The 27,130-nt window shown below is 39.5% G+C and overlaps 1 protein-coding gene across 1 annotated transcript in view; it reads right to left on the bottom strand.

Moving 5' to 3' along the window:
- PDGFC (platelet derived growth factor C) overlaps positions 1–27,130 on the bottom strand; it is a 2,060,917-nt gene that overhangs the window by 675,515 nt on the left and 1,358,272 nt on the right. The window contains exon 3 of the mRNA XM_044079820.1: positions 16,097–16,277. Within this exon, the coding sequence (XP_043935755.1) occupies positions 16,097–16,277 (181 nt within the window). The remainder of the gene's footprint in view (positions 1–16,096; positions 16,278–27,130) is intronic.

A 27,130-nucleotide genomic window follows, 5' to 3' on the forward strand; every position in this document is an offset into this window, starting at 1 on the left:
AGCGCTTTCGGGCTGTACCCTTCATCATTGGGATGTAGTGAGCTACACGGTCAATCACAAAGGCAGCTGCAGATAAAAGAAGGCTTTTTTTATATTATGTCCTTCCTACCAGCTCATGTGATTAATGGTTAGGATCATTCTCATGTGTAACTCAAACTGGGTGTGGTGTGCCTAACATTAAAGTTGTCTGCTTCATGGATTCCATCAGTATTTTCCAAGGTGTGACTGTGGCAGCGTTGTGTCCCATACACTCTTCTTAAGGAGTAACCCCTTAGCAAGTCATCCTAGCCCCTCCAAGCACCTATCTGCTACCTATACCAGGAAGAAATCCTAAGGCACCCACATTGTGGGCTGAAGCCCTATCTCGGTGACTTTAGACAAGAAGAAGCTACACAGATGTTAAAACTTGATGAAAATAAACCATTTGATTTGATGGAGAAGAATCAAGATGGGGAGATGTTATCAAGGCCTGCACATTCTTGGTATCAAAGGGAATTACTTAGCTACCTTTTGAAATGTAGACACACAGAAAATAAAATGCAGGAGAAGAGAAAATCTCAGACAATGCTCGTCTACTTTAAACTTCTTACCCTCCAGTCTGGCGGACAAGCCCTCACTGTCCAAACTTATACATACAAACTCCAAGATTGTCATACCTCAGAGAATATTGTGGGAAATGGCCATCTCAGATTTAGTATATATGAGTCTGTTTCTTCGGCCACTCAATCTCCAGAACGAGTCCCAGCACTTTAAACAGTTACAGAATTACTCAAAACCCTTATTTTAACAGTACATAGTTGATAGTGCTTTATGTCACCAAGTACATGGTGCACTTGAAGACAAAGTTGCATGCAGTTCCTGTTAGAAACTGGTCTCGTCCCGATGTCCTCATCAGTGTGTACCACAAAGAAGTCAGTGTAAGCTACCATCACAAAAGAGTATGGCAGCACCCTACCATCCACTCTTTCCTACAATGGTGCAGAAGAAAAAGATGATCAGGGGAAGTCTAAAATATAAACCAAAACCAAAAACCAAAACTACACTGAAGGCAGCTTAAAATATAGGCAAAAATAACAAGAACCTAAACATGAGAACAAAATCCTGTAGCGAGAAGGAAGGAGTGTCAACCTTTTTGCCGACTGAAAAGTTCCTGACAATGATGGCCTCTGCTAACAACTACATGTAAAACTAAACAATTTTCAGCCAAGCAGTGCTGTCAAGCCACAAAATAACAGAGAAACCTAAAACCATGCATTTCAGTAACCTCAGTAACTCTGCAGGAGCATCTGTGTTGACAAAGAACATGCTTGTTACAAGGTCTCACACTCTAGAGACCACATGCAAAATGGAATACTTTGTATTGCTTTGGACTTATAACAAATCAGTGTAGTATGGTTTGCTTGTTCTAAGACTAAACATACTGCTGTTCACCAGGGAGAGTGAGCTGTAACAGCAACTGTTATATATTCAGAGACTAGTTAGTGCAAGAACCAGGCTACACAGACTGAATGACTGATAATATGGACTTAATATACTACATCTGAGATCACCATTTTTCAGCAAGTATATATGGTGAAATTGAAGTTGTTTATATATATATATATATATATATATATATATATATATGTGTGTGTGTGTGTGTGTGTGTGTGTGTGTTTTGGGGGGGTGCTCATCCACATTAGGGGTGCACCTTTGAAGGAAAATAGAGAATAACAGACTGATTGGCTTTTCTAAACTCCATGTATACACTGCATTTATCCCTAACCTCACAGTCTGCTTATGTTTGAAAAGGGTCCAATAAGGCTCTGTTTGCTTACTTATTATCAAATTAATAAATTAAAGAATAAGAACTGATAAATATTTCTCTAGCCCATTCTCCAAACTGCCTTTGTCTCTCCCTTGTTTGGGTCAGGCAGTGGTCAGCATCTACATTTTTAAAGCATTGTTTTCTGTCAAAGCCTTCACCTTTAGTGACACCACAAGAATCTCACTAAGACATAGCACATTGTGGAACACCTGATCAGCACTGGCTCCTAACTTGTAAAACAACTGTAATATGGTAGGAAAAAAGTCTGAAATGTCACAACCTCCTTCAAGAATTAGTAAGAGATCATTTTATGTTCCACCTCCTCAACAAAGCTTGTCGATCTCTAAATCTCAGCCATTCTTCTTCTCTGCCAGTAATTGTTGATGGTCATCTTAGTGGCAAGTTAGACTACAACAGAGGAGCAGGAACTTGAAAAGATTTTATGAATGGACTAAATAATGTTTGACAAAAAACAATGGCAAACATTACAGCATACAATTAGGCCATGAAATTATAGATAACTGGCCTTGTGAAAAAGACTTCAGTGGCTACAGCTTTAAAGTGTTCAGAGAAATCAAGAATGGTGAAGTTCTAAAAAAGAAAGTTAAGGAATTCTGAAGAATCTTGAAATAACATCTAGGAGACAAGGTCAGGATAAGGATGCATCATAACATCCACTGTCAAAGACCATGCCCAAGCCAGAGACCAATGAATTTAGATATAGAATGTGTGGACTATGGAGGCCTGAATTATGATTTGGAAAAAATGTGACCTGCAGGATACCTGACAATTTAAAGATCTAGCTTGTATCATTGCCAAAAAAGAACCCTTTGTTTTTATTTTATTGTATTTCATTTATTTATGTTTTTCAGGTAAACCCACTAGGCAAAACTTTCTCTTTTCAAAGTTGATGTAGAAAGACTATCTGTCTTAGTAACTTTTAAAAAGTAACATAATGAACAGATGAAGATTGAGGGAATCTGACACAGGACTACAACTCAAAGCTAATTCACAGCTCATAACCTAATTCCCTGTGTTAAACTTCCACACATACTAATTAAACGATCCTTTTGAGGAACTGCTCCTTCTCCACAGAACTGTGCTTATTAGAATCAGGGCTCCAGGAAGAATTCTGATTAGAACATGCTTTCACGAAAGGCTATAATATGTAAGTGCATGATTGCACCTACCTTCTACTGCAGGAATGATTTTAATATTTCTTTAACTCATTACAGCCTAGTGAAGCTGCCAGTTGTTTCTGCAGTTACATTCTACTGAGGCCTCTGGGCATCTAATACGGCCTATTCATATTTGCATTAATAATTTCAAAACCATGATTCACACATACTACTAAAAGATGTAACTGTGCAGCGTACATAATGTTCAACACAACTGCACAGTTATCTAACCTCTGTGTAGTGCTGCTTAAGATATATTAGTTGTTATTCCTAACTATTTATTTATATTGTCAGGATTTTCATATTTGTTCCATGTGTCTCAAACAACAAGTGACACAGACATAAATGCTTAGTCTTATATGAAAGTTCACAGAAGGATGAATACAATGATGCTGATACTGTACTTGTGTAGCTTGAGTGGTTACTGAGATATTGTAAGTTGCTTACAAAAAAAGTAATGTTACCGTATTTATTATGACTTATAAAATCCAGTTTATTTCCTAGAATCTAGTAAATACTACTACTACAAAGATGTCTTTGTCCTACACAGTTTCCCATTTACATTTATGTAGTAACTCTTAGGATCACTTGTTTGAAATGTAAAACCATAACTTGATTTTTCAAGAGCTCAGGATACAATAATTCGGAATTCAGAGTACAAACCTCCACAGCTCAATTTGAGTGAATAAGTTAGCAGATACTGGTAAAGATGGACTCATGTTACAGCCTACAGCAATGACCATAATGACCTAGGCCAAGAAAATGTACTGTATGTACACACATATATATATATATATATATATATATATATATATATATATATATACATATATATATATATATATAAACACACATGTAAAATATTAAAATGTATTCATTACTGGGGGTCTCTCCACTCTCACCCCCTCTGCTAATTATATATATATCAACTCCACAATTTCACACCAGTAGGGAACGGGCTAATCCCCATTTTCATTATTTTGAGTTTTAAACATTTTTTTGGTTTCAATATTTTGAGTTATCTACTTTTTGAAATTTCTTCTTGTAAAGTGCCAAAGGTGGGCATTCTTGTAATTTATACAAATTTCAGTGGTACATGACTGCAGCACTCAGATGAAATAAAGATAAGGATTTATTTAAAAAGCTAACAAATGCTATTAAGAGTCTTTGTTCTCAATCACATATGTCATTTTAGTCAAGTAAAATGGAAAAGACCTGAAAACTCCTATTTTTATTGAAATGCAGATGTCACCTTTCAAAGTGATATACATCAGTTTGGTCAAGGGAAATTATGTATGTCTTACCTACTTACAAGGAGTTGCCTTTAAGAAATCTATACATTACAAGAAAAGGATGTTCATGGCAAGGGTAGTCAGAAAACATACATGGTCTGAACAGGATAGCATTATCAAAGCCATAGAAATGAAATGAGAAGGCATTTAACAGAGAAATTGACATTAAAGTTGGCAGCTCTATATTTTAAGGGACATTTCATTTAAAATTATGGAATAGGTGATATATGGAAAAGGAAGAAAAAGAACTGGAAAATGGAAGTTGTTTAGATGTAACAAGGAATGTGAGGAGGACATCTTCCTCAAATGAAGGCTATGGCAGCTGTACAGTTATAATGACTGCGTTAAGAAAAGGCTAGATGTGCAGTTACCTGGAATTCCTCTGCCTTCACAGATGTACATTCACATGGTAAATCCAAATTGATCAAATTAATCAACACAAAAGTATCCCCAAGGTTATTCGAAGAGAAATACAGGCAAAAGCATCCAGATATGGAACATTTCACAGTAAAAAAAATAAGATCACAAAGAGAAAATGTAGAACAGAAGATTAGTAAATGAGGTTTGGAACAGACCTTTTTGCCCTGGGACATCTTCAAGTGGGGCTAGATATATAGATTATCAGGAATTAAGAGACTAAGGGGAGGATAGGATTAAATGGGATGGTTAAGAGGAAATGAGCTAAGGGTAGGGAGGGGCTTAGAGGGTTTTGTCAACTGTAACTGAGGTAGGACTCACATTTTTGGTGTGAACTTGTTACTGCAGGTTTATGTCCTTGACGACCGTAGCTACTTTGGAGGACAGGTAGGCATGGGCTATAACACTGAGCAAGGAGAAAAGGGGCAAGGGAGGTAGCCAGGGATGACTGGGGTGGTTTAGTGCAAGTTATAATAATTCAAGAAACAGCAATGATTACAGTTTGCTTGCTGCTTCAGAAATTGTGCTTTGGATAGTGAATAGGCTGGTCAGTATTTCCATTGCTCTACTTATTGCATTGGAACTTGCATTTATGTTTCAACCCTATCAGTTGATTTGAATAGCTGTGTGGTTTTTTTTTTTTTTTTGCTAGTTACACATATGGTGGAGACGATTTTGCTGGGGGGAAGAGTTTCAGGTACATAGTTTGTGAAAAGTGCATTGGTGGTTTTGGGATGGTGATTCCCACTTCTTGTTAGGCTGTGAGGGTCTTTTCACGAGTGCTGAGTAAGGGAGAGTGGTGACTGTCTGCCCATGCATGGTTTGTCAGTTGAGTGAGGCCTTGCCTTGACAATATAGCTTTGCACACGAAGGGAAGACAGGTTGGAGGGAGTGGGCCTACCTGCTTCCCGGAGTTTCACAGTAGATGTTAATTTACATCACACATCTCTGGTCCCTTATATTATGGGTTTGGCTGTTGTTAACCTTGTAGGTTTGACTTTCTTGGTTCTTGCAGGGATGGCATAGTAGGTTGTGAGGACTGATAGGGTGGTGGCCACTGGCTAGGTTAGGGCATATGATAAATTTAATGAGGAGGGAGTAAGGGTGGAAGAGAGATGATTATTGCAGGACTAAGTTGCGATGCCCCATTTATACTGACACTGATTGCGGTTGTGGTCTGCAGGGTGGCTTCCCACATGGAGATGGAGTTGGCTGTACTGTCTGACTGATTGCCTAGGGCTTGGTTTTTGTGTTTCGGGTGCCTGGATGGTTTCAGGTTGTCATTAGTAGAGGAAGAGGGAAAACAGGTCTACAGTGCAGTATATCTTCATAGGGGTTCTGTGCGCATATAGTCCTTCTTCATAGTTTTGTGTTGGGAATGTTTCAAACGCGGTTCAATGTGCCTTTTTAATGGTTGTACTGGATTTGTTGGTGGTTGTTTCGTGGGCCGCCTATTCCCAGTTGTGTAGAGCTGTTTGTTTCTTCAGGTGTAGAAGAGGGTTTAGAGGTAGAAATAGCTGCAGGGTCAGCACTATCAGTGAGGTATCACTGACAAACCCATTTTTGAGTTCATTCAAAACATAAATGTGCAACGGCAACAAGGGGGCTATTACAGCCATTCGGTCAGTGGTCATTATGAAGAATGCTATGGCTTGAGGTGGGCCCTTGCATTTTTAGACAGGGAGGGTGATTGCCATGCAACAGCCTTAAGTAAAGCTGTTTTGAGAGAAGCTGTCACTTTATGGTACTTACATTTCAGGAAATGTTTCGGATGTGTTTATAAAAAAAAAAAAACTTTAGTTTGAATTGGATGCCGGACAAATAATACACAACACAATTCAGCAGATGTTTTACACTCATTAGTCTTGTAGCGTTTAGGGGTGGCCGCAGTGGTTTACTGGTTAGCATTGCTGCCTCACAGCAAGAGGTTCTCTGGTTTGATCCTTGGCTGGGGTAACTTCTCTGTGGAGTCTGCATGTCCTCCCTGTGGTCACTTTTGTTTCCTCCGTGTGCTCTGGTTTCCTCCCACAGCCCAAAGACATGCTGTAGGTGGACACTCTAAATTGGCCCTAGGCATGAGTGTATGCATGTGTGTGCCTTCTGTGGAAGGTTGGGTACTGGGCTGGCAACTCAACACCGTAAAAACTCCACTGCCAATCATGAGCGGACAGGTGATCTGCTGTGGTGAACTCTAACTGGAAAAAAGGCAAAGGAAGAAGTCCTGCTGTGTTTAGAATGTTAAGCTGAGGTTCAAAAACATATAACAACTTAAATTTAACATTGCAGTGTGGGCTGAGTGCATAAAACTTAAATACATTACTGTTTTCCTTCAGACGGATCCTGCAGAGCTTCTCTGCTGGTGGAAGAGAACTTACTAATGCAGAAACAAGGGCCTTCATGAAGGCAGGTGACACTGATGGTGATGGCAGCTGGTGCGGGGAGGCCTGCTTTCATTCATTGGTAGCTGATGTGGTGGGGTGTTTTGCTGCTGGGTGTGGGGTCGGTAGATTGGTGGTCTTGTGAGTTGGTTTGGTGCTTTTGGTACCAATGCTCAGTGTTGGCTGGTGATTCTTTGTCCATTTTTTTGGCATTCATGAGGGCTGGTTTTATGGGGGTTGTGGGGACAGAAGCGGTCAGTGTCAGGTGTTAGCTGTTGTAGTGCTCAGTAGTAGTGGTGCAGTGGTGAGTGACCGAGTTTGCCTCAGTTATGGTGTCCTGAAGAGAATGCATGCACTTTCCTTGGTTGCAAGTTGTCATGTGGAATTGCTGTCGGCCACACATGTATGGTGCGGCGTTAATGGTGACACTGGGATGCAGAGTGGTTTGCTAACAGCATTTTCTGCATCAATAATAATTTCTGTTTTCATTAATGCAGAATTATTCAGATGGCTTTTACCATTGCATGTCTGTGCATATTGATTTACAGATATTATGAGACTATTAATATTGCTTGGGCTTGCAAAAATTTTATATCATTTTGTTTTGTTTTCTTTTGGTGCAACTGGTGGTATCTTATGGTATGACACTAGTGATTGTTATCTTTAATGCGGTTCATTCAATTCTGCCAATGATGTCCATGCAACTTATTACTTCATATCAATAAGGAGTGTTCTTCAACAATGTGAGTATAACTGCTGATGGACTTGTGGGAGATTATAGGTACAGGAAAGTACATTAAGCATTTAAATGGTTATTTAACAGTGTAATCAGCTCAGGAGGGGATAATGTGGTACTCTGATGTGGAGAAGGTATCTGTCACAGACCAGGTTGAGGTCACACTTGGGGGTTATGCGATCACATGGCTGTTATGGTAAATGATGGAACATTTCAGTTTCCATCACTTTCTCTGAGAGGTTAGAGCAAAGGCAACCTTTAGGAGGATAGTACAGATAGGTTCTCACGTGGGCTGTGAGGCACTAGAGAGTCATTCACTGCCACACAGTCATGGATTATTGTTAGTCATTAGGGGGAGGGTGGCAAGTGCAGACTGATGCAGAAAGTCCAGTTTTGCTTCATGATCATACCTGTCAACTGGTTCTGTTTTTCACGGATATATTTTAGCTCTTCCTCTTAATCCCTTTTTAAAACTGGTGACTTTTGCAGGGAAAGGGGTGAATTACATTTAAGGAATAAAGGCAATAATAGGACTGATAGTCAGCTTTTACTTCAGAAAATGGATATTAATTCTGATTCTGGGGATGCCTCCAGTGTGGGGTGAGTTAATGGTACTAATATTTTAAGTGTCCCTGATTTTTCTGGATTTGCATCTGACTCTGTTCCTGTTTGGTTGGGGGTTATGCCTCACATGCGATTAGATGAAGTTATGGCTGAAACTTTCATTTCTAACTTCCACAGGAGGAAAGGCATGCCAATCTAATCTCCTTTGCCATTAACTGTGGATGATATAAAATGGATGGTTCATACAGGTGTTTAAGGGTATTCATTTGCATAGGCAGTAGTCCTTGTTGCCTTTCATAGGTGTTCCAGGTCACATATACATGCCTCACTTTGCATGCCAGGATCTGTGGTGGCCTAATATAGTGCAAGACTGGATTGAAGATTACTTCAGGAAGTTGTGATAATTAGCTCTATGATGAGCTTGAGGAGTGCATGTCTCTCTCCCATGTTGCCATTGAAAGGGAATGGTGGTGTGTGGGTGTTACATATAAGTTTGCGTATAATTGTCTGCAGGCAATTAATATGCTGATAAATACATCAAAAATTAAGCATATGAGTTTTGGTAGGCACAGATTGAAAGGTGATTATTTAATACAGCACACAGTGACTGAAACTGTAGACTCATTTAAGGACCCAGGTATATGGGTAGATTCAGCTAGGTCACAGCAAAGCTTTTAACTAGCGGTTCTTTAGAGTATGTATGTTGTACTTGATGTGGTTTTGGGTACTGTGTCGGCAAGTGAAGGGGGTCTTTCTTGGGGCTGGTGTAAGCAGGGTTGGGGAAGTTATGACAGGCCTGGGGTTTTCACAGGAGGGATGGGCGCGCAGCCATCATAGGTACAGGAAGTTACTAAGTTATTGGTTTAGGGCCTTTAAGTAGGTTGGTTATTGATGTTTCAGTTATGGTTATTGCGCAATTCTATTTGGAGGACAGGGTATGCTGCGGAGGGAGGTTAGGTTGAGGTGTGGTAACCAGCATTACTGTAAGTTTAAGTTATTTTGTAATTGGGGTGTTTCCAGACTAATGGTGCTAAGGTTTTTTCATAACCTAGATATGTTTAGGTAAGTGGGATTTCACAATCCAGAGTGCAGTGCATGTCAGTCTTTGGTAAGACGGACAAGGGTGCATAGGTGAAGACGTAGGGGGAATTTATATCTCTGGTTTTGTAAATGGTGGTATAGCAGGATTATGGATGGCTTTAATTTTCTTTGTTTACCATTAATTTTGTTGAAACTTCCTGTGTTGGTAGAAGAGTGATTATTTTATCTATAAAATGAGACCTTGTTTTAGTTCTCATGGGTATCTGTTGTACCATTACTATGGGAATTGGGAGGTAATTTTATGGGGATCTTTAGTAGGACACATTAATGGTACTTTTCTGTTAAACCCCTACCACTTTGCGCTGCTGTGTTTTGGTGGTATTCTTGTGTTTTGGAGAACAGGGAGTGCAACAATTGGAGTTGACTTCATCCTGAAAGTTATCAGCTGGGATACTAAAACATTGGTTCGGTTACAGGTGTGGGATATCGCAGGTATGTAGACAAGGTGTAGTCCAGTTCGGTAGTTATTGCCGCCTAAGTCAAACAGTTTGTAATACAGTTATTCTGTTCAGCTGGCATCTCTGAAAACTTTGACATGTCTGTCTAAATTTTCAGTACAACTTTTGTCATTCAGTATACTTCTAGGCTTTCTTGGAAAGTGCTGTCATATACCTATATACCTTTTTATATTTGAAAACAGTTGCTGCATTGTGCAGTATATTTTAAGGGACCATGACTTCTTGAACTTTGTTGAAAATAATTACAACAGTTAGCCAAGTACAACAGTGTACAACAGTGAACTGTTGACATCTTATTTCAAATAAGAATTAAGGTGATTGCTCACTTGTATTTTGGGGGAAATCTGCTTTAGGTATATTTAATCAGGTATTATGAGGTTTTCTGTTTTGCATGATGAGAAATGCCAAAGCAGTCCAATAACTGCATTGTGATTTATGTTTAGTCTTCTACCACTTCATGCTGCTTTTCTTATTGGCAGAAAGTGCTAGGGTTTGCTCATAAGACAGGCTGAAGTTATCCAGCATCAAAAATGGCCCGTGCCATGATACGTTTTGCATATTTTGAAATCATTTTGATGATCAGCTGAGTAATGTAGTGATATCAGTCTCATTTTGTGACCGTGTCTGTGCAGAATAAGCTAGGGTCATTTGTTGTGGCTAGCAAGACCAAGATGGTAAGTCGCAATACAAGTTGTGGAATGTATTTTTTTGTGAAATGTCCGTGTATATTACAAGTAGTGGTACTGTGTCCTGTATGACACATATAATGTATTAAGTACTACCTGTGGTTTTAAAACTGGTAATAAGAGTGATGAGGAAGGACATCTCAAGCTTTTTCTAAGCAAACATGACACAGCATTACATTGGAAGAAACTAAAATAGTTGTTAGTAAAACCTTTGCGTTTACAATTACATTGCTTTTTTGAAAGATTTCTCCTGTGTAGCAGGTGCTGGGGAGCTGTAATTGATATTTCTCCCATATTGTTTTGTTTATGGTACTTTTAACGTTGTACGAAGTAGGCCCATGTTTAAGTCTTTCTGCTGTACAGCATGACTATTAAATATCATGTTTTAATTTAACATAATGGGCATTTAAGTTCGGTGTTGTGTGTTTATTGAAGTGGACCAGGACAAAGTAGAAGTTAAAAAAAAATAGAAATCAAAGTTATGGAATACTTGCGAAGTGAAGGATTTAGTGTAGAAAGTCTAAAACGGGTTACATCATAGCATGATGGAACAATTCCCAAAGTAGGGAGAAACAGGAGGATCAGGATACATCTGATGAAGAAATATGGACAAGGGAAAGAAAAATACATTTAATATGGTGCAATATTTATGCAAAGGACAAAGCAACACTAATTAATACAACAAGAGCAGCACCAAAGATATTTGAAGAGAAATACAGGCAAAGGCATCTGGACATGGAAACGTTTACAATACAAAAACTAAGAAAGCAAAGAGAACAAGTAGAAATGAGGATTAGTAATTGAGAAATTAAAGAAAAAGAAACTGAGGTTATGCAGCACCTGTGAAGTGAGGGATTTAGTGTAGAAAATCTAACTCAGAAAACACCACAGCAGGATAGAGCAATGGATCCCCAAATTAAAGGTAAACCAGTGGAGTGAGAAACATCTGATCAGTTGCCATATGATGATACTTTGGAGCCTTCCATAGGAAACCAGCACAGACGTTCAGTTGGAGTTGAACAGCAAGGGGAGGAACAAGAAACTGTAGCAACTCTGATGCAGTCAGTGTGTGGAGTGATAGGACAGTGATTTCCCATATGAAAGAGCAACAGATGACACAGGATGAAACTGACGAGAATGTGGCACAGGAAGATGCTCTGGAACTTTCTATAGAATGTCCACAGGAAATGGAGAACTACATGGCATCGGTTGCCAGCTATGTACTCCTGGCGCACTGACATCAGGGAGCATGGCTGAGCAGCCGACGCCGGACCCAGACTTTGGGATTCTAGCCGACCGAGAACTACCTGCCGGCAGGGGAGAACCCTACAGTGATGACTGCAACAGTGAAACACGATGAACATCAAAGAATGTGCCCTCAGTTTAGAAGAAGAAGAGTTGCTTCACTTAATAGAGATGGACTGACATATTATGATCAATGAAAGAAATAGACTACAAAAAGTCAATAAAACCTAAAAAGTTAGAAGTTTAAAACTGAAAAAGTTAAAAGTTTGATAAACCAAAGAACACAGTAATTAGGACTGTCCATACTTATTTATGTGATATAACAGAAGTAAACAGGATATATTGCTGTGCAGATAATAATAGATAAGGTCTTACCACAAAAACACAGGGTAGTAAGGGAAAGGAAGGAGATACTGTCATAAGGAAATTAATAGAAATAAAACTATAAAGCAGTTAAGCAAGAAGTGAAACTGTTAGAAGAATATAGAAGAAGGAACAGATCAACAAAATACAAAGAAAGATAGACGTGATAAAAGCAATGCATAGTCTCAGAACAGATCAGGATCTATCATGCACTACAGCAAATAATAAACTAAAAATATTACCACAGACAGAAAAACTTAGAAGATATGTAAAAAATATAAAAGGAAAAGTACAAAATAAGCAATTTATTGATAACCCAAAAAAGTTTTATAGAGAACTGGGAAGCAAGGCAAAAGGAATTGAAACACCACAAAAAAAAAAAATAAGAAATAAATATATTTTGGAGAAATATCTATGAAGATCCTGTGGAACATAACAATTATGCTAAATGGTTAGAAGTAAAATAAAGAATAAGAAGTTCAAATGTACCAGATATGAAATGAGATGAAGAAACGGTCAGAGAGAGTGAAACAAAGTTAAGAAAAGCTCCTAACTGGAAACCTCCAGGCCCAGATGCAGTATCTAACTTATGGCTAAAAGTATTAACATCTTTGCATGAAGATTTAGCTATGAGTAAGAACTATTAATATGCACACCCTGAACAGACACCAACCTAGTTAACAACAGGAAAAAACAAAACTCCTACTTAGGAGTGAACCTGCAAGCTATCCTAAAAACTATAAACCAATAACTTTGCCTTCCAACAACATATAAACTATACACTGGAATTAATGCAGACAGAGTTTATAGTCATTTAGAAGAAAACTCAATTGTGGCAATATAACAAAAGGAAAATAAAATAAATTCATATGGAACAAAGGATCATTTGTTGTTAAATAATGAAGAATTGAAAAAATTGGAAGAATCCAAGTATGGCATGGGTACACTACAAAAATAGCATTTGACAGTATCCCACATTCTTGGTTAAAAGAGTGCTTAAATTGTTTTAAGGTACATCCTTCACTGATCAATTACATCACAGCAACCACGAAACAGTGGCACATCACTTTTCCAGTTAAGCCATGATAAGGGGCAAATTATTATTCTAGTGATAAAAATTCCAAGAGGGGTATTACAGGGTGACTCTCTGTCACCGCTGCTCTTTTGTCTAGCCCTTAACCCATTAAATTGTCTACTTAACAGATTAGGTCATGGCTACAGTTTGGCTCCCAGAAAATAACTAAGTGTAAAGACTTATCTTCTTTTGTAGATGATTTAAAACTCTATAGTTCATCAGCTGAGGAACTGAAAGCATAACTGCAAGTAGTCAAAACTTTTTAAGATGATATAAGAAGGTCATTTGGCCTAATAAATGTGCCAGAGCAACCTTTAAATGATGAAAGCTGTAGCACCAAGAAAACATCAGTTTGGGTCAGGAATGTGATATAAAAGAACTTGAGCAAGCTGGAGTGTGAAAATATTGGGAATTGATGAAGGATCAACAACAAAACATGAAAAAATGCGAATAAAACTCAGTAAGAAATATTTTAGAAAACTAAAATTAATACTGAAAACAGAGTTGACAACTAGGAATAAAGTCCAAGCCGTAAACCAATTTGGTCTTCCTGTCCTAACTTACAGTTTTGGAGTGACTGTCTATCTCCAAAATGTGTTTGATAGGTTAGGCAGGAAAACAAGAAGGCTGTTTCATGTTCATCAAACGATTTATAAAAATCAGTGCATACCAAGATTATATATTCTCCAGTCTGGAGGTATGGGTCTCCTAGAAATTGATCACATGTATAGATCTGCAGTCGTGGGACTGCATACATATCTTCTGACCTCACAACACCCAAACATAGTGAAAGTTTGGAAACATGAGGAGAATAAGTCTAAGATGACTTCCCTACTTAGTTTGGCAGAAGCATTGGGAGGGTGGCCTAATGGTTAAGATGTTTGCCTTACAAACCCAAGGTGCAGGGTTTGAGTCTCACAAGGGATAATTGGCTAGGCTTAAAATGGCTCACAAGGGCAATTAGCCTAGTACAAATCTATGAACCTATGAAGTCTGAAATGCAAATGTTTGTCATTATTTAGTGACTTCAGTCTTCAATAATTTGGGGTTGGGAGGGCACCCTAATGGTTAAGGTGTTTGCCTTACAAACACAAGGTGAAAGGTTTGAGTCTCACAAGGGGTAATGGCTAGGCTTAAAATGGCCCACAAGGGCAGTTAGTCTAGTACTAATCTATGAACCTATGAACCTATATCTGTGTCAAGCGGGAATGGAAATAAAACCAGAAGTAGAAAAAAATCAGGCAGCAACTGAATGTGCCAAAAAACAAAATATAAGGTGAAGGATCAAATAAGAAGGCAAGAAATATGGAAAATGCATAAATATAGTTGCAAGTATAGAAAGCACTTCGAACAACCTCATGTTGATCAGGATCGAACACAGGACTGGGTAAGAAGAGGTGAATTTAAACCAAAAGATGAAAGGTCAGTATTGGCAGCCCAATAGAGTTGACTACATGCATGTTGGTTTACAAAGTCTACTGAACAGATGGAAAAAACAGACAAATGTAGGCTTTCTAAAACAGAATTGGAAACAGTTGCACATCTTGTTGCTGGTTGTGATACACTAATGGCAGAAGAACTGTATACTGAAAGTCATAACAATGTGGCAAGACTGTTGCATTGGAGATTGTGAAAACATTATAATATTGAGGTAGCTGAAAAAACACTGGAAACATGAGCCACAAAGCATCACAGAAAATGATGTTTATATCACATGGGATCATCTATTAGCAACAGCTCAAAAATATATGTGAGAAAACCAGATCTAGTAGACCATGAAAAGAAGACAAAAGTAGCATTGATCACTGAAAATACTACTCCCAGTGATTACAGTGTCTCGCGTACAGACAAGGAAAAAGTATTAAAATACCAGGATTTGCAGGCAGAAACACAATGTTTAAAAGGGCAACATGGAAGAAGGATACCTAGAAAGTTCCAATAGTAGCAGGAGCAACAGGTCTTATAAAAAAGAATTTACAATCGTACTTACATATGTTAGAAATACATATAACTCCATATGAACTGTAGAAGGAGGCATTACTGGGCACATTGCTTGTGCTGAGAAGAGCACTTCTGGCTAACATCAAAGATTAAAACAATACTAATTTATGAAATTTAATTGTACTTTAACTTAGGAATCGGGTCCATTCCTATCATGCTATTAGAAATGCAAAAGACTTGGAGAAATTTAAAAAAAATCAAATATAAAATGCCATTTTCCTTCTGCTATTAAACTTGCATTATTACTGTTACCTGTTCCAAAATACTACCATTATCTCCCATGATGTGTGCGACTGTTTAGTAACTACATTCCTAATGCTCAAGTAATTATTCACAAAAAACACTATCCTCTTGTACTATATTACCACTTCCTACTAGCATCCTGGTCACAAAAGGAATAAGCCCTCTGGCTAACCAGGTTTTATTAAACACAATGTTTAAAAGCAAACTGAGCAATAAATCTCTTCCAAACATCTGAAGGCAAAGAAGAATTCTATCACACATGGTAGAACTCACGCCAGAATTTCCAGATCATTCATTCAGCCGATAACTGCCGAGCAATATAGCGTACCTCTACAGAGATATAATAGACTTTAAGATGCTCATCTAATAAATCTTGTCTAGTTGGAGAAGATACACTGTCTCTAGTTAGAGCAAGACAGAGTAAACTTTGAAAAGATATGATCTGCAGTATAACAAATTATGTAATTAACTACGTAATTATCCATTCATTTTCTAGATTAATTTGCATTTAAGAATTAAACAACTTAACAAATTTGTTTCATTTTTACTTACTGGTGCAATAATGGTATACATGATACAGAATCCAGGTTCAGAAGAAAAGTACTCATCTGATACAAAGCGTATCCTGATCTTATTTCTCTTAGAAATCTGCTTTCCTGGTACTGTTTTAGACCCACACCACCGTCCTAAAATAGTCCCATCCATTGGTTCTTCAATCTCTACATAGTCATACCTGAAGAAGAGAAATAAATAAATTTCATATTATGATCTTCAGTCCTTAAATTATCTTTTTTTCAATTAAATTACATTTTAGAGTTTATCAACAAATACAAAACAAATGTAATTTGGTGTACAGCAAGTAGAAGCGATATTAAAAGACATAGATAATGAATATTGCAAATCTTAATTTGTTTAAATAACCTACAAATGAGACTATATAAATAACCTACAAATAAGAATATGGATTCTATAGAAGTGAATTAATTCATAAACAAAGAAAATAATAGAAACAGAAGAAAGCTACTTATCTGAGAAAAGAAAAGAAAAAATACACAGATTAAAACAAAATTAGAGATAAGTTCTTTGAATATCAAGAAATGAGTGACAGACTGCATATATTTCTGTCTTATCTGTTTCTCCAACTTAGATATGTTATCATGACAGACATTACTTTAACTTCTAGTAAAAAATTTGCAGAAATCATACAAAATATTCATGTTTGTTTTTTCTAGTTTTTGATGTAAGAAAAGTTATTCCTGCTTTGCTAGTATCATATGAAACATTTTTACCCAGTGGTACAATGCTACATCATAAACAGGGAACATGTACATAATTTAGTTTATTCATACTGAAATCCCATGAATTTGGAACTTTTATGTTTATCATTTGTAGTGTGGTAGAAACAAACAGTAAGTCACATTTAAGCCCTGGGCATACTGTTCCCTAACTTGGGAACACTGTGTACACCACCGTATTCCCCACCGTTATGACAGGAACACACTCTGTTGCTGTGTATTTGTGATATTAAATGACTGACTGAGCATTTAGATTATTATTTTCACTTATTTCTTATACAAATAACCCCCTGGATTTACTAATCTTCCATGCAGGACTAGCTTAGCCCTGCATGGAAGTGGCCGTTTAGGAGCAGGAGGGCAGCGCGCCATGCATATTAATGAAGGCACGCTGCCTGAGCTCCAAATCTTACAAGGAGCATGTAAGAGTGCAGGGGGCGTGTCTGAGAGCAGAGCTGTCAGAATATACACACTCCCACAATGAAGAATAGCAGAAAGGCCAAACGAATGAGCGAGACCACTCATAGGTGTCCACATACCTCCAGCAACATCCCCCCATGTGTACAACAGCAATAGTAAATACAAACAAAATAAACATACCATTTTTTTATGAATCCGATTAAATATAACTGTAGGTGTGCAGGTTTGCCCATCACTTAAATACGGTTAATGCAGCTTAAATGGCTGAAGAGGATAACAAGGAAGACATATGCAAATGAAGCAGTGTAGCAATAGTGTAGTGGGCAGAACATTCGCCTTACAAGCAGGCATTCCCGATTCGACTCCCACTATAGCACATTCCATTTTCCATGTCAAATCACGTTATGACCAATATTTTAGTTGCATAACCTACTAAATAAGATATATTTGTGAACTGGACTACTGCGTTAAATGCAGATGTGAGGTGTCAGTGTCATAATGTTGCAAAGTCCACAGATAATCACATGTGCCCCATACAGTATATGTACACAGGAATCATGAATACAAATGGAAGGTAAAATGTGTAATGAATGTTAACTCCATACAGCTTCCAAATCCCCCACCTTCCCAAGAACCATTAGAAATTACTGTCTAAATCAGTACAGCTGTAAGCAGGAGTAAGCACTAGTAAGCAAGTGTAAGCACTACTAAGCAGTAGTAAGCATATGTAAGCACTAATAAGTGGTTTTAAGCCTATTTGCATGGGGGTAAGCAATGTGCACACAGATTAAGCAATATTGAATCTAACACTCTATAAGCATCATTAACCAGAGGATAGCAGTGCTTACCCTCATGCAAGCCCAGGCAAACCTGCTTACAACTGCTTAAAAGTGCCTTAATCACTCTGTATCCAATGGCCCTTGTTCTGCCCAGCAACAAAATAAACAGCCTTGCAGGTCTTGAATCCAGGACCCAATACACTGTAGTCACAGTATTTAACCACCATCACAGCAGTACATAAGAATGAGGTATCACCAAAGAAATCCTTACTGTAGTAAAATCAAACTGAACATGTGAAACGAATCAGTATACGTTATACGTTCCATAACCCACTAAGTAACATAAATACGTGAACTGGAGTACAGCAGTAAGCCCAAATGTGAGGTGTAATTGTAATAGAGTGTTGAAGTCCCCAGTTAAGCACAAAGACCCCATACAGTGTACGTACACATGAATCATGGATACCAGACATATATATATATATATATATATATATATATATATATATATGATATAATGAATAATAAATCAATGTCAAAAAAACAAATATAATGCAAATTAAATAATAAGCAATGCTAAGCATTGCACAGGCCAGCTTATTTGATGTAAGCAATGTGTAGGCCAGCTAACTCAATGTGCCCAGTGATACACCCCTTTAAACAATGCCAACCTTAGGTAAGCAGGTTTACCCATATCTTAGCCTTTTCAAAACCGGCCAATCATGGCAAACTGTAGGAATTTGGCCCTACTTAAACCCAACAGGTGGGAATACATCTCATAACTGGTTGTAGCTTCCCCTTGCAGGCACCATGGCAGAAAGGGGAGAGGGAGTGCACTTCCGGGTGCAGCGCTGGGGCATCCAGGAGTCCAGAGTCATGGCAGGACTCCTTGTCATAGACCATGATTAGAGACCGCTGCAGGACCAGTACCAGGGTTCCCAATATAAGGCGGAAGCCTGGGACAATCTCGCCCGTGACCTCACCAGTGCCACTGGCATACCCTGAACCGGTGAGCAGGTCAGGCATCACTATGCCGACCTGAAGAGGTGTAAGGGGGATCTCTTGGATCAGTGGATCCAAGAGGCTAGGATGGCAGGGGCTGTCCCAGCTGTGTGTAAGTATCACTCCACTATGTGTGTAATAATTGCCAGCTCATGTATATTATGAATAGGTATGGCTAAATATTCCTCTTATGTCCTTCACAGCAGCAAGTGAGCAGGCCGCGAACCAGAAGGCCAATGGCTGTCGCCTGCAGAGCTTGCGATGTGAGGCAGGTCAGTAATACTCTTGTATGTACTGTCATAGGAAATAAATCTAAAAGCATTAGTAAGGTAATTGACATTATAAAACCTGTATTGTTTAAGGCTAATACAGCATACACCGGAGAATATGGCAGGAAGAGTCTCATATAGTCTGTATGTAAATAAAAGCATAATAGCCTGACAGTAAAGGTCTAACTGCTGGACTGCATGTGTATACTCTGGTATCATATGGAAATGTAATGTAGATTTGCAAACACTTAATAGTACTGTTGTATTAAGCACTGTTACCCACACTGTGCAACATAAATAAAATGTGTAGGAATGTCTGTATATAACTGGTGTAATCCCCAGAAGTCATTTAGTACAACTGAGAGACACATAGACAGAAAACAGTGAAAAGACAGACAACAAAATCCAAATAGCAGATGCAAATGAGATGTGAACTATTCTATTTTTAGCACACACAGCCACGGTTCAAATCCTGGGAGTGATAGCAGTCTGCATGCAGAATAATACCCCACAACTGTACAGACATGTCCAGAATGTCCAGTAAATTGGCCCATATCTGCTGACTGTCACCCTGTCCCCCTGAGAAATAAGTGGGATGATCCCAGACGTATAGGCAGCAAACAGGAAATACAACTGATTGTCACACATCTATGAGAACAAAGCTGGCACACTAGCAACTCCCCAAAATCTTAGGTGAGTAATAAGCCAAATATGTCCCATTTACACACCATGTTGTCAGGCTGTGACCAGAGTGTGTACAGTAACAGAGTGAGATGTACATGCATAACAGTAATGTGGAATCTGGTACTGTGTGTGGCAACATTCAGGTAGTGCTAACAAACACTGCTCCCACAGGTCTTTCAGATATGAACACTGTCCAGAAATAAAAAAATGATACCCTGTACTGGTACTGTATACTTTGGTATTGTATGGCATTGTGACTGATGCAGTTGCTCTGAATCATAAGGTATTACTCATCACTGTCACCCACACTGTGCTACATAATATAACTGTCTAGGAAATCCTGTATAAGAGTGTTGTAATACAATGTCAGAATGTAAAACCACAGGAGAATTATAAGACAGAAAGCAGATAGGAGATATACAGCGATATCTATTACAGCACACGCAACTGTGATGGACAGTGTTTTAGTTTTAGCAGACACAGCCATGGTCTGAATCCTGGGAGTGGAAGTAGGCTGTATACAAACTCATACACCACAACTGTACAGATAAGTCCAGAATGTTCAGTATATGGGCCCATATCTGCTGCCTGTCACCCTGCCCCCCCTAGGAAGTCAGCGGGATGATCCCAGAGGTTTAGGCAGCAAACAGGAAATACAACTGATTGTCACACATCTATGAGAACAAACTTGTCACTCTAGCAACTCCCGAAACTGTTATGAATGTAATAAGCCAAGTATGTCCTATCTACACCCCCATACTGTCAAGCTGTGACCAGAGTGTGTACAGTAACAGATTGAGATGTATGTGCATAATAATAATGTGAAATCTGGTACTTTGTGTGGCAACATTCAGGTAGTGCTAGCAAACATTGCTCCCACAGGTATGTTGGGCATGAATAGTGTGCCGAGAAATAAAAACTTGTTACCCTGTACTGGTACTGTTTAGTCTGGTATTGTATGGAATTATGAGTGTTGCCATTGCTCTGAATAATAAGGTATCACTGATCACTGTCACCCACACTGTTCTACATAATATAACTGTCTAGGAAATCCTGTATAAGAGTATTGTAAGTCGCTAAAGGTTGAAGAGGGCAATAGTCTACATATGCCCCGGTTCACCTGCATGTGGTCAGACATGGCCAAAGTCTGTGCAAAGAGAGATGGACAGGTACGTGCATACCATCAACCTGGAATCTGGGAGTATGTGTAGAAACAGTTAGTGTTAACAAACATTTCTTCCACAGGTATACCAGGTAAGAGGTGTATACTGCAGGTAAAACCAGTTCATATATAAAGATGATGGCAGCCACATCACTGTCCAAATTAAGGCTATAGGGTAGTGTAGTGAGACTTGTAAGGTACAGATAACAGCAATGACTAGGAGAGCAATGTGGACTATAGGACTAAATGAGTTGTTAATTGAAATATTTATTTCCCCCCACCATATCTCCAATAATAAACTAAATACCCACCTCAACTGGTATGTGATGACTTCACTGTTATGTTGGGACATATGTCCTATTGTTTGATAATTATTTAAATCAGGTTCTATGCATGTGCTATGTTGAAATACTCCAACACTGGTGGCATGGAACCATCAATGTACCTGCGTGCTGTTGTTATTACCACTGTAGTCCCATATAGGCATGTGTTCCATTTGCTATGCAACTGTTCTGTATCTGGTGTCTGGGTTAATGAGAATATCTATGCATGCTGTTATACCTAACCCTGGAATGTGTTGACTATTACTAACCCACATATGTTGATATACCATAAACACCATAGCACGTATGAGAATGCAGGTCCCAGCGGATCCACCTGTCCCACCTCAACTGGGCATGGCACTGGGCGCCAGCACATCTGGGGCCCAACCCGGGACCTCCTCGTCCATTGGTGCTGCACCACCTTTCGGTGGAACCACCTCAGGGGATGGGGTTCACCCCCCCCGGAGGGGGCACGGACAGAAAGCTGGCACCCATCGCCAGGTTTGGGTCATGGTGCATAGAGAGCTCGATCAGCAGTTTGGAGATCTTCTCGACAGCTGCATGTCATGACTAGAGGGTCAGCCTGGCTCTCTGACTCAACCCTCAGCACAGCCACCTTCGGGGTTGTGAAGGTGCAGTGGTGACTGCCCATGGGTGGGGATATCAGTCCCACTGTTTCCACTAGGGAGCTCATGGGCTTCCGATTTCCCAACACCCTCCACATCCAAGTGTTTACCCCCAACATGTGTCATATACTGCCCCTATGTGTGTCTTGTTTGTCTTGTCTGTTAACCTACCCAACCTACCTCCCCAAATATACATACTATCCCTTCCCAACATCCCACTCTCATCTGAAAAAAAAGGGCAATCTGTTCCCAAAAAAAAAAATATCGCCCCATACATAGCTGTCAATTTCGCACATGTGTCCACTGGACACATGTAATCTGGTCTAATTAGCATTGCAACATATTATTGTTGTCCTCACCCCTCTCTCAGGGGTTTGAGTGTCCAAACCTACCTCCAAATTCAGTGTAAATGCACAGCTATTGCTGTACAAGAAACGGGCAGCTTTGGCCCTTCCCTACACCCTTCCTGCACATCCCTAGCTATTTTCCCTAGTGTCTTTCCCTCTTTGTGCCCCTTTTTCATCACTTTTCTATCAACCCTTTTTTCTTTTCTTTTAAAGAAATGAGCGTGGGCGGTAAGTGGGAGTAAGCACTTTTAAGCAGCAGTAAGCGGGTGTAAGCCTGTTTGCGTGGGGGTAAGTAATGCTTACACAGGTTAAGCAATTTAGTAGCCGGGTATAATAAACTGTAAACCGAAATTAGCAGTGCGTACCTCCACACACACCTGCGCAAACCCGCTTACAAATGCTTAAAAATGCCTTAATCACTCTGTATCCAATGGCCCATGTTCTAACCAGCAACAAAATAAACAGCCTCTGGCAGGGTCAAACCCAGGACCCTGTACACCATAGTCAAAGTGATTTACCACTAAGCCATATCAGATACACATAACTCTGATGTTTTCAAAAACATATCATCCAGCCCAGTCATTCAACAGTACAAGAAATGTATTTAAACATGTAGATGTATGTGTGTGTGTGTGTGTATACATATATTTACATCTAAATAGATATATACATATCTATATATGTAGATATAGAGATATATATAGAAATATAAACATATATACATACATATGCATATGTCTATAGATATATATGTCTACATCTATATGTATGTATATATATATATATATATATATATATATATATATATATATATATATATATATATATAGGTATATACAGACATACATCTGTAGATAAAAATGGGAACATAACAAAAATGTATATGTCCACATGCACCGTTAATGGGGTTTAGGGGGACCAAACAACATACATCTTATACGAATAGGTATTCCACCCCCCCCACAACCAAACATGTCTACCCTGCAATACACTATCAACTGTTGCAGGTCCCATAACCAGGACCTGACACAACATGGGTACAAGATATTAACAGTACTCCATCCCACCTGTATGATGTCAGGCTGGTATCTGTAACATATCATGCAGTACAGTCTGGCTACCATAGGGAATGTACAATATGGAAGTAATCAACATCCCTAGGATACATATACACAGACATATATATGCAGATACAGATATACACACACATATATATATATATATATATATATATATATATATATATATATATATATATATACACACACATATATATAGATATATATGTAACTATACATACACACACAGGAAGATACATATGTAGAAGGTGCATACAATACGGAACAGCCACTATGCCTACAGTTACCACCTTACCAACTGGACACTGTATGAGCCACCCATACAAATGATAATTGTTGCCTGCAACATATATCCACAGAGAGGTCAAAGGATATAACACCACACACAGGTTTGCATACAAGGGAAAGCTTTATTTGTGTACTATTACAGTTGTTTATGCCATGTCATATAGCTGTTTAGACTGACATCCTTATAAACAGAGGAATGCAACTGTGAAACAGTTATACTAACAAAGTAGTCTGGAAAGGTTTACATATGTTGCTGTCTAGGCCGAGGCCTTCAAGTAGTACAATAGTAAAGACAGACTGGGCCACAGGATACAAAACAATCAACAGCAAGTAATGCAGATGTATAGTCCAGCAGCCTCTATCTACACTCTGTACACAATCCCTGGGGGGTAAAGACCTCAATTGACAGAATGGGCTGTATCTGTCACATAACAAGGCATAACTGACACCTTCACAATCACACTGACAAACAGAACAGTCTGCATGGCAGGAGGCAGTAGGCCTGCATTTACCCAAGGTGAATTGTATGGTAATGTACATCCAGATACCTTAAGGCAGCTTACTCCTGATACCCCCACATGTTGTAACAGCCTAGGTTAGTTATGATGCATCCCCCTCTAGACTCAATAATACAGGGCCACATACCACTGTTACATACACTGGCCTCTGGAGTGCATAAGGGCACACATGTATTGTGCAGATGAACCCCACACATATATGGACCGAACCCCACAATATGTGTGGGGGGCCACAACAGCAGTGGACTGACGGCAGGAATGGCAGCATGACATACTCACAGCCCACTAGATAACAACCCCTGACAGCATGTCACATGTACAAAGCCTGGTATGTGGGTGGAGGACAGAGGCTGGAACACAGGCCCATATGTGTAAAACTGTTGTCATACACTAAGCAAGTCGCTGGTGTTACATGATAGTCTGCAACATACCCTTAGTCAGGAATATGAAGTTAGAAACAGAAATGGATGCAGCCATGTACTGATAGCAGTCAACAGACACACTCCCAGTGATATAGTTGACACTAGACCTGTGTGGTGGACAAATAAAACATAATAGGCACACCTATGGCCATCAAGAGGATAGGCCCACAGTTGACAGCTATACAAACAGACTGCATTCCAAGTTAAACTAGTGTGTACACACAAACCCTGTAACACAGTTGCTATACAATGCATACAACAACACTACTGACACTCTGTCTGTAGTACTGGAACCTCCTACAAATAGGTATCTGGCCTGAGTGTGCAGGTTCTCATGTAAGATGTATTGCTACCTGCTGTCTGTAACACTGCTGCCCACACGCAGGAAGGATGTCCATCATACAGGAAAGGTAAAGGGACCATGCCCACAAGATGTAGGGATTTATAGTAGTTGGTTGCCATGACAGTGGTAATTGGAAGTGCTACACAGCATGCTGCTGCAGGTAGCAAGTGGAGGACACTGATTGGTGCAGAGGCCATCACCTGATCATGTGCATCACCCGCAAATTCCATGCTGCAATCTATGCAAAGCAGCTCATTCTATTTACTGGAGACAGACTGAGAGTGAGAGACAGAGAGAGAGAGAGTGTCCACGTAAGGCATAGAAATAAAAAAACAAACCATCCAGAAGCATCTGCATTCTCAGAAGAGGTATGTGAAGTATATATGTATGTAATTGACTGTAGTACTTGATCCATAACAATGGGATAGATGATGTGGAATGATTTATATGTACATTCAGGTGCTGCTGTTGTAATGATATTCAGCTGAACAACTGCTAAGGACAATGGAGTCCGTCCCTGTGGGTAGTGGGCCATACCCATCAACCATGCAGAGCAGCACTGACTAAGATGTAAGCCATCATAGTGTATGTTGTGTAATGGGAAGTATGTATATTACGCGGCCAATAGCTGGTGGTGGAAGTAATGCCATTATGATGGACACATGGTTTCCACAGCCCACCTCTTGCAGGATACTCACGTTAACCTGTATTGTAGCATGCAGGAATGCCATAGGTGTGTAATAGGGTTACCTGCAATCTGGGCCTACATATGCCCTCCTAATGTCAGGCTGTGTCCATATGTGGCACCTGTCTGTGTTGTAGCAAGGCAGAACAGTGCAGCTGTGCAGGAAGGTGTTGTGAAATTGTGGACCTGATGTCTGAGTGTACCCCACATATAGGTATGCATATGTGTACATATATATATATATATATATATATATATATATATATATATATATATATATATATATGTATATAAACATGTATGTCTACAAATATACAGATACCCATGTGAAGACATATATATGACCACATATATACATCACATATATCTACACATATCTAGATATATACCTATATGCACATGTCTACATATATACAAACACACGCACAAACATATATGTATGTAAATGCATGTCCCCTATATTACTACCACAGTGTTGCATGCTATGTGTGAGGAAACAGCACACATATCTACAGCTGTCAGTGTGTGCAACATGGATGGGTATGTCACATGTGAACCCCTTGTTGGGACCACATTGCCCTTGTCTGTGAAGTATGGAATGGGAATATGGGGAAGCATGGCAGGTATAGTTGTGGAGGTGGTCAGGGTTGGTAGATATAGACAACAGCCTACAGGGGTGGTAGGTAACACATGGTGGGTAAACACCCTGGATGGTATGTGTGGTCTGTGATGTGGATGCCCCATGGGCCCCAATATGCACACAATGGGAACAAGCCTCCCATCAACTACTACTCACAACAGTAGTTTACATCGTGAAGGTGCCTAGCCTGGAGGCTGAGCAGGAGGAGCATGTGGGCCCTGTGAATGTGTACTGGTTGCCTCAAGGTGATGTAGCACATCCCACATGTGTCTGTGGACCCCGTTGTGCAACAGACCCTGGACCTGACCTCAGGGGAGAGGAACATGTCTGTGTGTGCCCCTGGGGGGGGGGACAACATCCCGTGGGTTGGTTCCACCTGATGGTATTGCTGGATCAGTACATGAGGAGGCCCCAGGGTGGGTCACATATGTAATGTGGCCTGGTAACATGGGTAGATGAGTTTTGAGAGGTGGTTCTGCTGGCCAATAGTACATATACATCCTACTGTGTAACTGTTAAAGAACATATGTCGGTAGTAATAGTCTACACAATCCCAGAACATGTCCAACAGCATTCATAGATAGCTGCAATAACACAGAATGTCAGATGTGCAGCAAACACATAGCAAGCATACCACAGGCATATATGGAACCATTGTGGCCCTGACAAAGGCATGCAGGTAAATAGTCTGTAACAGGCCAGCA

Source organism: Protopterus annectens, chromosome 8.part0 (assembly GCF_019279795.1).
Source record: "Protopterus annectens isolate FY-2018-M chromosome 8.part0, PAN1.0, whole genome shotgun sequence".
NCBI classification, from domain to species: Eukaryota; Metazoa; Chordata; order Ceratodontiformes; family Protopteridae; genus Protopterus; species Protopterus annectens.